The 11480-nt window shown below is 51.0% G+C and overlaps 1 protein-coding gene across 1 annotated transcript; it reads left to right on the top strand.

Annotated features, from left to right (window-relative positions):
• Window positions 1-68: 68 nt before the first annotated feature.
• On the top strand, window positions 69-11324 carry BUD23 (BUD23 rRNA methyltransferase and ribosome maturation factor). The gene is made up of 12 exons (XM_079946138.1): window positions 69-176; window positions 278-315; window positions 1645-1740; window positions 1836-1918; window positions 2014-2110; window positions 4070-4166; window positions 5399-5449; window positions 6199-6284; window positions 6517-6562; window positions 6729-6787; window positions 10807-10896; window positions 11040-11324. Exons 1-12 carry the CDS (start codon window positions 129-131, stop codon window positions 11092-11094), a joined length of 846 nt encoding a protein of 281 aa, XP_079802264.1. The 5' UTR covers window positions 69-128; the 3' UTR covers window positions 11095-11324.
• The last annotated feature ends 156 nt before the right edge of the window (window positions 11325-11480 follow it).

Genomic DNA, 11480 nt, shown 5'->3' with positions numbered 1-11480 from the left:
CCAATCGAGTAAAAGAGAAGGCGGGGAGATGGGTGGAGCATGCGTATTACGAGGCGGGCGTCAGGCCGAGGACATAAAAGCCGGACACCCGAAAGAAATCGCGCGAGTGTTGTTGCAGAGGCGTGGGGATGGCGGCACGTGGGCAGAGACCCGAGCACAGCGGGCCTCCGGAGCTGGTGAGGCCTGTCTTCCGCGGACACCCCTCTCCTCTTCTGGGGCCTCCGCGTCTTGATTTCTTCCTCGACTCCCCACCCTTTTTCTTTTCTCGTCCCTGCAGTTTTACGACAAGAATGAAGCCCGGAAATACGTGCGCAAGTAAGTGGAGCTTGGATGTTGCGAGGCGTCAGGGGTCGGGAACCGGCAAGTTGCTCTGGTTGCGGAGGTTGCTTGGAAAGCACGCAGAATTTGGGGGTGGGGGAAGGAAGAGACCTGAGTTGATCCCACTTTTGACACTGGAAGAGTCAATTTTAAACTTTCGAATGGGTCTCAGTAACCTTAGCATCAGAATGGGAGGGATCACGCCTACTTTCTCTCGTACGACAGCTTATTTTAAGCATGTGATAAAACAGGACGCAGTGGAGATGTGTAAGGGATCAGTGCTGTTGGGGGGAAGGAAATAATATTCATGGAATGCTTACTGTACGCCGCAGTTTACATTATCTCAGTAAATCCTTAGGGCAGCTGTTGGTAGAGTATCTGAATTTCGTAGAGGAGAGTTTTTTGTACAATTATGAAGTTAGTTAACAGATGACGGCTAGAGCAAGGACTTCCAAACCTTTTTTTCCGATACAGTATTCTGTAAGAAAGTTCTGCAGATACCTCTTTTCTCTTTTTTGTTCAAATTGGACTATCAGAGTCAGCAAAAACCCTTTGGTCTAGCAAATACAACTTTTTTCCAGTTGCAGAGCCCTGTGTTAGGCATTTTGAAAACTGGTACATGTGACTCTCCCTGGATCTTGGGAAAGCCAGATACACTCTAGACCTCTTCTGTTCAATATGGTAACCAGTAGTCATCAGCCATCTATTGAAACGTATTTAATCTGATACACTTCATGTGAAGAAAATGTAGAATGCTTTATTGTTTTTTATGTTATGTATTGAAATGATGTTTTGAGTATACTGGATTAAATAAAGTGTAATATTGAATATGTTGGGTTAACTATTACTACAGTTAACTTTACATATTTAATTTCTTTTTAAACGTAGCTTCTAGAATGTCCCAAGTGGCTTGCGTTATGTTTCTCATGGACAGCACTGCTATAATTCTTATTGTGTCTTCTTCACCCTTCTATATGGGAGTAGCTACAGTGGATAATTCTTCTAGAAGACATGTATTTAATTAATACAATGTCAGAGCCTGGTAGAGTTGAAAATACCCAATGGTTGGTCATTAGATGAATGATTTGTTAACTTCGCATTAGCTCTGCAGCTACTACAGTTTTAATTTGTGTCAGAACAAAATAACACATTGTATTACATGGACTTCTGGGGTCACTTTTAAATAGTTGTAGTCCAGTTTGTTGACCGGGAAAGGGTACCTCAGGATGATTGTTCCTTTTTCTCTTTCTTTGGCTTTTCTTGGTCTGGGTGAGGTTTTAGCCCAGAGCTCCTTTACCACTTGCTTGTGTTTCTGCCTTTTTATAGCTCACGGATGATTGATGTCCAAACCAAGATGGCTGGGCGAGCGTTGGAGCTCCTCTGTCTGCCTGAGGGTCAACCTTGTTATCTGTTGGATATTGGGTGAGATCCCGGGGCTCACTTCAGATAGTCCAGGTGGGTGGTGGGATGTCTTTGCTACTCACAGTGTTGAGTCCCCATTTGATTGTGTCTTCCAGCTGTGGTTCTGGCCTGAGTGGAGATTACCTCTCAGATGAGGGGCACTACTGGGTGGGCATTGACATCAGCCCTGCCATGCTGGGTAAGTATGTCCTATTTGGCACTGGAGTGGACTCCCCTGCATGAGTATGGAACAGTGATGCAGATTGATTCCTCACCTACTCTTCTCCAATGTAGATGTGGCCCTGGACCGAGACACGGAGGGAGACCTGCTTCTGGGGGACATGGGTCAGGGCATCCCCTTCAAACCGGGCACCTTTGATGGTTGTATCAGGTGAGAGTCTTCAGGTCCTGCTTTTAGTCCTGCAGGCCAGTGCTTCCCAAACCTGGCTGTGCAGCAGAATCACACAGAATACTTAAAAATACACATCCCCCAGGATTTTCAGATGTGTAAGGTCAGAGCAAGGCCCCCAAATATGTATTTTGTATTTCAAAACTACTCCTGTGATTATCTTGCACTGCCAGGTTCAGGCACCATGGTATAAGTTTCTCTGCTTTGTGTGTGGGGGTGTGTGTGTGGGGGGTGGTCTTCTGAGCCTCTAGGAGCCATTTTGTGGGTCCCAGCAGCCATCTTGTTGACTTCTTTTCAAAGGACTTTGTAGTGGAGAGTGACCCCAATTGCTCCAGTCTCTTCGGTGGCTTAGGAGTCGTTTCTGTGGCGTCAGGTTCAAGTTTTGAATGTGTACCTAGTACTTTGATAACAGATCTTAGAACACTGAAATTACAGTTAGAAACGTGAAGTTGTTCTTTGTCTTCTGTGGTAAGTTCTGTTTAGTATTTGGTTTAGTGTTTTGTTGGTGGGGTGGAGGTAGGGGCTAGGGTAGGAAGTCATAGTTTAATCATTACCTGGGGGAAGACCTCCTGTGATAATAGATTGAGCTGTAGCGATACACAGTAGGAATCTGGGTGAGGAGTACAAATCTGGATTTGAAGGTTTTTTTTAGGGTATGGGATTAGCTTACATGTGGGAACAAAACAGGAGGGGAGAAAAAACATTTCAAAGATAGCAATTGCTTTTTAGTAATGATCAGGTGAGATGTTCTAAGCTGCAGAAAACCAAAGGCCAGCAATTTGGTCTTGTATGTTTCAGGAGTAAATAGTCATTTTTAGTTTGTTTTTAAGAGGAGGGGGTGGTATGGCAGGCTTTTTCTTTTCAACATTTGTTACCTGCAAGAAATTGTCCAAGGTGCTATGCTGTTTGTGGAAATAAAGGTCCCTGTTTTTAAGACTCCATGGTTTTTTAGGTGCTATAAGATGTGGACCAAGTTACTAAACGTGAGCCCCAGTGTGGGGTGTGTACTAGGGAATCATGGGACCCACCAGAGTTATGAAGAGAAGTAAGAGCACAGGAAAGCAGGAGGGGCCGGGGCTGGGCCCTGAGGTTGGGAGGAATTTGGATAGTCAAGGAGAGGGTTTCAGAGTGAAGGAACAGTGTGAGCAAAAGCACATAAGTGGGTGGGGAAAGGAGTCTAATAGGTGTAGGGAGGAATGAGAAATTCTACGGAAGATGAGATTGTGTGGGGTCGGTTCCTAGAGGCTTTTAACTCCATCCTGAGAAGTTTGGGTTTTACTCAGTAGTTGATGGGGAGCTGGGGAGTGACGAGATCGGGTCTGTGTTGTAGGAGGATTATTTAAAAGAAGAGAGAAGACGCGAGAGGAGAGATAAGTTAGGTTGTCGAAGCGATGGAGGCGGTAATGAGTGCTGACCAAGGAGAGTAGTGGAGGAACGTAAAAGCTGAGAGAGGCGGTTGGACACACCAGCAGGGTTTGGGGTTCTGTAGAAGTATGTGCACAGCAGTGAGGAGCGGAATGTCGGAAAGGAGGACATACTAGCTGCTTGAGGCTTTAAATCTGGGGATGGTGGAGACAGTTAGCAGGTACAGTTGAAGGAAGTGATTTAGGAGGAGAGCGAATGGCTTTGTGTAAGTCCAAAGCATATTTCCCTTGATTGGAGGAAGGGAATGAAGGGGTAGGTGGCAGGGAGAGCCTTGACCTGCTGAGTAATGCTAAACTTGAGATGTGTGCAGAAGCAAGGTTGAGGAAATGTTTCCTTGGACTGGCCACGAGAAGTTCACATTCACCTTCTGTAGACCCTATTTGGTCCAGCGTTGTAGAATAGTGACCTGGAGTGGACCTGCACGTGCCAACAAAGAGTCGGGGGCAGGAGGGTTTCGCCTGGAGATCGAACCTTGCGTATCGCTCCCTTTCCTGACTAGGTCCCTTCCTCTTTCAGCATTTCTGCGGTGCAGTGGCTCTGTAGTGCTAACAAGAAGTCCGACATTCCTGCCAAGCGCCTGTACTGCTTCTTTTCTGCTCTTTACTCTGTTCTGGTGAGTATGAGATCTCCTTCCCACCTGGGCTGGCTGCCTGTCCCTCCCTTGCCCTGCAGATAGCATGATGAAGTGGAGGTGCCCCGTGGGAATGCCATTTAGATGGGACCACACAGGATGGCAGGACCTCATTGTTGGCTACTTTGGTCCAAGTCTTCAGCCCCCAAAAAAGGAAAGCTCAGGGGGCTGACGCTCTAGTGAAATGCGAAGACACTGATGTCAGAATCTGAGACTGATCACAACTCCTGTGTCCAGTCTGCTGAATACCAGTCAGAAGTTGGCTTGGGGGCCTGGACGCCACAGAGGGAGGACAGGGACAGCATTTCGAGGCCACACAGAGGACACCTTCTAGAGTGCTCACATCCTTCAACTCCCACCTTGCCTTCCACCTACTGCCAGTGCTCAGATGGGGAGCAGGGTGGTTATTTACCACTGAGAGAGCCTTTATTAGCTTTTTCTTGTCTTTTATTTATTTGTTTGTTTGTTTATTTATTTATTTGGGCCACACCACTCGGCTTCAGGCCCCTGCAATGAAAGCGCTCGGTCCTAAGCACTGGACTGCTGGGGAATTCCCTGTCTTGTCTTTAGAAGTGATGGTGTTGATTTCCACTGTTTACTAGGATTAGATGATAGTCTGCGATTCTAAGTCCTAAAAGTGAGTTCTTTCACTTTTTTTTTTTTGGATCCGGGTGTTTCTTGGTCCCCTCAGTCCCCTCACCTCACCCCTGGCTTTCTTAGAGTGGGTGGTTCTGGCAGATAGCTGCGTCTTGTGCATTACATGGTTTCTCTTCCTCTCAGGTCCTGGGGTTAACCCTGAAGTTCTGAGGGCCTTTGTGTTTGGTTTTCTCTCTGCTGAAATGCTCTTCCCTCAGACATTTTAAATAGCCCAGCCGTCTACTACATTCCGGTCTCTGCTCCAGCGTCCCTCAGAGAGAGGCCTTCCTTGAGCCAGAAGTAAACTTGATAGTTGCTGTCATGCACCATCCCTTGTCCTAAGTTATTTTTCTTTTTGGCACTTAATCACTACTGTAAATCAGCTACCTCACCCACTAAAATGTGAGCTGCAGAAGTTCGGAGGCTGTCTCTTTTGTCCATGGCTGTTTCCCAGCCCTGAGAACAGTATACCTTGCACATAATGGGAACTCAATAAATATCTCGTGAATAAGGAAAGGAGGAGTGTCTGGGTCCTGACCCCATGGGATATTTGAAAGATAACCATGTTTCTGTTGCAGGTCCATGGAGCTCGGGCTGTCCTGCAGCTGTACCCTGAGAACTCAGAGCAGGTGAACCCCTTGGCTAGTGGAGGTGCAGGGAAGGGGGAGGGACCCAGAACAGGTAAACATCATCCTGCTCCTCACCCACCTGCCCTCCTGCTGTTGGGAGGTGATGGAGTAAGCAACCTTAGGCTGCTTGGTGGGAAGGGAGGGGCTGAGCTCCTGGGAGTGGTCCCCGTGGCCCCTGCTGGCACATTTTATGACCTAATGTCCTAAGGAAGAGGGAGGGGTACCTGGGGCGAGGGGCGGGGTAGGGGGGTCTGTCTTCTCTTGACAGATAAACCATCTGATATTACTGATTTCCATAACCGAAGAAATAACTGGGGGTGGGGGAGGGACATCAACAGTTGTCTGTTCTGTGGAGTGTGACGCATGAGCAGTGAGGGGTAGGAGGTACCGACTCTGACGGACAAGTGGCGAGCTGTCCCTGACTAATAACATGAATGAGTCTGCCTCGCAGTTGGTGGCCATTCATCTCCTGAGATTTGAGTCGGGAGGTGGGTCCCTGGGCTAGAAAGTGAGAATCAGGGGGACTTGGTTGGTCTGTAATCCCCCGAGGGAGGTATCTGCCGTGGCTGGTTCTAGGCTGCACCTTCTCTGCGTGGCTTTCAGGGACTCAGAACTGGGAATAGTCTGATAAAGACCCTCACTTCTCCCAGACAAGGTCCATTCTGGGACCAGAGCGGGGCCAGGGGAGGGGACGGGAAGCTGCTGCTCCCCCAGCCGCCCTGCCTGACTGCGCGCTTTTCTCTCCCCAGTTGGAGCTGATCACGACCCAGGCCACCAGGGCCGGCTTCACTGGTGGTGTGTTGGTGGACTATCCCAACAGCGCCAGAGCCAAGAAGTGAGTGCCGGGAGCCAGGGTGCTGCCCGTGCTGCAGGAGAGAGGGTGGCGGTGTGGCCCTCACAGGCTGCTGATGTGAGCACCAGGGCAGTGCTGAGTTGGGTCACTGGGGCCCCGGGCAGGCAAGAGGCCTGGCTGTGTCTGTATCTGTTTGTGGCAGGGAGGGGGAGGACTTGTCTTGCTCTCTGAGCCTTTCTGAGCCCAGCCCTCACTCTGCACTTTCTTGTTTCAGGTTCTACCTCTGTTTGTTTTCTGGACCTTCGACCTTTATACCAATGGTGAGGGACCTTGAGTTTGTAGGCCCATCTCTTCTGGCTTCCCTTCTTCTGGGGCCGGGCCGTCTACCTGTTAGAAGGGCTCAGGCCTGGGTGCCAGGCCTTCTGGGGCGGGGCAGGTGGGTTGACAGATCTCCAGGGTGATCTGAGAGCACTTTGGTTCCTGCAGGCCCAGAACGAAGATAATGAGGAAGAGGAGGCCAGGGAGTCCACGTTCACGGTTGAGAGGTAAGGCTGTCGTTCAGCCCTGCCTAAGGCGCAGGCAGTTGCTGCCACCAGGTTCATTAGACACAGCAGCAAGACTCCTCTGTTTCTCTCTGCTTTCACCAAGCCTGTCAGGGTCCGGTGTGGCAGAGACACCAAGGCGGAAATAGGACCTGGGAACCCTTCAGACCTGTGCCTGCACCTGCCTCCGGCTGAGCTAGTGGAGCCCTTCCGGGTGTCTGTGGGCAGCCTTCCTCTCTGCCTGCCCTCTTGCCATACCCAGCAGGCTGTCCCCTCCTCCCAAGGCTGCTTCCTTCACCTACATCCCGGACCCCATCCCCACTTGGCCCCTGTGGCTCTCATTCCTCTCACGCATCCTCATGTTTACCCTCCTGAGTCATCCCCATCAGCACACAAACATCCTGCACGATTTCCCCTTCTTCAGAAAGGGTCCTCCCTTAACCCCATAACAGCTCCTGGCGTCCACCCTGTTCATCGGCTTCCCTTTATGACCAAACTCCTCACACTGTCTCCTCTGCCATTCTCACTCCTCTCCTCTGGCTCATGCTTGTCTCATCACAAATTGCTCTCTTTTTTTTCAGTACGTGGGCCTCTCACTGTTGTGGCCTCTCCCGTTGCGGAGCACAGGCTCCGGACACGCAGGCTCAGTGGCCATGGCTCACGGGCCCAGCCGCTCCGCGGCATGTGGGATCTTCCCAGACCTGGGCACGAACCCGTGTCCCCTGCATCGGCAGGCGGACTCTCAACCACTGCGCCACCAGGGAAGCCCCACAGATTGCTCTCTTGATCAAGACCACCGCCAGGCTGTCTCGCCAAACCCATGGTCACTTCCCAGTCTTTTTTCCTTCTCCACCTTCATTGTAACTTGCCTGCTTATTAGGAGCTGATACAGCCGATCGCTCCCCTAACGCTTTCCTCACTTGGCCTCCCACCCACGGTCCCGGTTTTCTGTTAACCTCACTGGCTGTTCCTTCTCGGTCCACTCTGGGGCCCACCCTGGACCCCTTTTCTCTCTGTGCTGCTGCCTTAGACACCAGCTACAGGTTCAGAACCTCCAGGTTTCTATGCTTGGTCTCAATCCCACCTCTGCTTTCCAAACCACCTCCCCTCCTAAATATCCACACCTGGACTTCCACGGGTCTCTGGAACAAAACAGAGCTCTTGGTCTTCATCCCCGAACTTCCTCCCTCCATCCTTTCCATTCTCAGCCCTTCCTGGTTTCCTTACATTTTACATCTAGTCACTCCATCCCTTTTCCCCACTCCTACCTGGTCTCTGTCTTTGCTGCCTAGATTACTGAAAGCTACCTCACTTGTCTCCTTACTTCTGACTTTGCCTCTTTGAATTCATTTGCTGTGCAGCAAGACGGGGACTTCCCTTTTTCTTTTACTTTTTTGAAATGTAAATCATATCTTGCCATTTCTCTGCTCAGTATCTTCAGCTGAGTTCTTGTTACCTTTATTTTCCCTACCTCCTTTCACTGCTCTAAATCATAAGTATTCGTTTACTTGGTATTACTTCTGTCCCCAACTAGAATGAAAACTTGGTGGGGACTTGCACTGTATCCCTGAAACCAGAATAGTGTCTTGTTAGCAAAAGGTGTTCAATATTTGTTGAAGGAACAATTGATTATAAGGTAGTGAAGAATGAGGTGTTTCTTAGTTCTGATTAGTAGGGGTGAAAGGTTTTCAGACTCTCAAGACGTTTAAGAGGAAAAATGAGCCGAGAATGGATGAGTTAGGAAGGCCCACCTGTGGTGAAAATCATGAGTGCGGTCCTCCTGTCCACCATGGATTGATGCCCTCTGACCCATTGGCCCTCCGCGGTCATCTCCCTTAGCTTCCTCACCCATTCCCCGTGGGGACTTGGGGGCTCTCCTAGCCGTTTCTGCTCTAAGGTGCCCATTGCTTGCTCTCAGGGAGTGGTCCCGTTTCCTGCTTCCGCTCCATCTATCTTAGGCTCCCTCTTGTCCTCACGCCAATGTCTACAGACGACGTGTCCTAACTGTAAACTTAGGTAAGTTGTGGGACCTGATCATCCATTTCTCGTGTTTAAAATTGGGGGGGATGTGCCACCCTCTTGGGCAGTGAGTTGAGTCGAGGGCATGTCTGTACAGGACTCAGCACAGTGCCTGGCGCGGACCTCATTTCCCTACAGGCTCTTCCTCTTGAAGTCCTCGGATTTGAGGAGGGTGGGAGGAGGCCTTTGTCTCCTGTAAGGCTGATCGGGCTTCTCCCGGTGCTGTCACTTCTGTCTGATCACATTCAGGCCACTTACTGTAAATAAATAGGTAAATCAAGGAAAAGTATTTTAAACCTTTACCTGACTTGTCTCTAATTTCTTCCCCCCGCCCCCCAACAACTTTGCCTGACCTATGTATTCCGTAATCCTCGTCACCCGGCCTCTACCGTACCACTCGTCAGCTGCTCTCTCCAAAGGCTCCGTCCCCTCTGGCATTTGCACTGTGGACTCCGCTCTCCTCTTGGCACCTGTGGTTGGGGTCGCTTACCGTCTTCACTGCTCCCTTTGTCTCCCCTGATGACTCTTTCCCATCGTCCCTTCCGCAGCTCACATCTTGCCCCCTGTTCACTGTGCTACCCCAGAGCTCGTCCTTCCTTAGAGACTCCTGGGGATTAGTCCTGCATCTGTTTAGTCCTGCATCTCCAGCAGCCTGCTTTGCACCTGGCACATCAGACTCCTGCCCCCTCACTGTAGGCCCTCTTAACTTTCTTTCGTGAACTGCTATCTGCACACCCCAGAGTCTAGGACATGTTGTGTTCCTCCTGTGGTAGAAAGCCTCGCTGCTTCCTGGAGGGAGAGCACACTCCTTGCTGGTTGGTGTTCACACCTCCATGAACTGGACCAGCCAGGTGGGATTCTGAGTTGGTGTTTTTTTTTAATCTGACTTTTACTATTAGGTTAGAACAGATGAGAAGTAGGAGCCGGAAGGGTGTGTCATGCAGTCCGGCTTCCACTGGTCCTCAGGCGAGGAGGACACTTACGAGGACGACTCAATCTTCAGCTGACCCTCAGAGTCTCACTTGGACCCTTCCCCTTCTTACACTCAATGACTCCAGGCAACAGGGCTCTTCTGCTCCCTAACCTCCCTCTTCAGTCCTTTCCCTGTGCCTCATTTTCATGTATTGCTTCTTGTCTGGAATGCTGGCCCGCCTTCTGCATGAAGCAGCTTATCTCTGTGGCCCTCTCCTTTTCCCCATCACTGCCTTAGCAGCTCCTGGCCTCCCTGCTCTTGCTTTGCCTCGTGCGGACGGTCGCTACCACAGCCCAGCCGTGGACTCTTCAGGGGCAGGGCTGGTTCACAGCCACTGTAGAACGTCCACGGGCCGTGCACGCAGGTACTCAGGGAATGGTTACTCAGAGGGCAAGCAGCTTCCGTGGTGTGTTCGACGCTGAAAACAGTTGGAGTCCAACTGCCAGGTGGGGATGTGGTTTGAGGGCCCAGGCTCCCCCGTTCTCAGGGCCTCTCTCCCATAGAGCTGTGGGAGGTCCCTTTTCTCCTCAGCCAGGACTGGAGGCCAAGATCACCCCTTGAGGATCATTGTCAGGGCTGCCACGAGTGGGGCAGCCTTGTTTTCCTACCTCAGACACCTGTAGTTGCTGGGAGCCCCAACCTGGTCTGTACCAAGCATGCTGGCCTCACAGCCAGACTAGGGCCTGCTTTCCTTGGATCGGCTCTTGTGAGCCCCAAAAGTAGCTTGGCCCCTGCCTGCCCCACAGGCAGGTATGTATGTATGCCTAACCACGTGGTCAACCGCGTGGATGCCTGCGAGCGAGGGGGGGACCCCACGTCTCCTGCCTCCTCCTAAACAACCGCTCTGGCCCCAGCAGATGTCACCAGGAAGGGGGTGTCCAGAATGGGGGCTTCTGTTGTGGAAGGGGCATCTGAGGCCACCTGGCTCCAGGGAAGCTCACCACACTTACTTGCTGGGATTAACCTGGGTGCCAGCCAGGCCACTCTGTCCTGCTCACAGGACCTGCTCACAGTTGTGTCTCCTGCACAGGGTCCCGTACAGGATGGCGAGGCGGGGAGTGGTGAGGAAGAGCCGAGAGTGGGTGCTGGAGAAGAAGGAGCGCCGCCGGCGGCAGGGCAAGTGAGTGCAGGGTGGGGTGGGGGGGTGGGGGGGTTCTGGCCACCCAGGGCCCGGGGGCTCACCTGCCTCAGGGGTCCCAGGGGGTCTTGTTGTTTTTCCTGAGATGGTTCTGTTCTTCCCGCCCCTGTTACTTCTTCACACAGGGAGGTCCGACCTGACACTCAGTACACCGGCCGCAAGCGTAAGCCCCGCTTCTGAGCAGGCGGCCGCGTCCAGCGGGACAGCTCCGGAACCGCACAGTTGTGAGCTGAGCCATCCAGCCCAGGCACTTGCTTCTGGAGGGTTTTCTGCGTATTAAAGTGCCTACTTTATCAGCTGACAAGAATAGTGCTCTAGGAAAGTTCTAAAAAGGTTTAAAGTTCTAAAAGTATTTTCTTCACTAAAAAAAGTTCTGAGAGCATCCTATTTTGTTCTAAAAGCAGTAAACCACTTTCTGTGGAACTCCGGCTCTGGCATTTTCCAGCTCTGTGATCCTAAACAGATTTCTGAAGTTCCTCTATTGGTGGGGGCTTGATTCCCAGGTTATCAGTTAGGGTTTAAAGAACTTAATGTATGAAAGCATTCTTTTAACCTGCAAGGAACAA

Source organism: Stenella coeruleoalba (genome assembly GCF_951394435.1).
Source record: "Stenella coeruleoalba genome assembly, chromosome: 15".
Lineage (NCBI taxonomy): Eukaryota > Metazoa > Chordata > Mammalia > Artiodactyla > Delphinidae > Stenella > Stenella coeruleoalba.
This window is presented reverse-complemented; position numbering and strand designations above follow the sequence as displayed.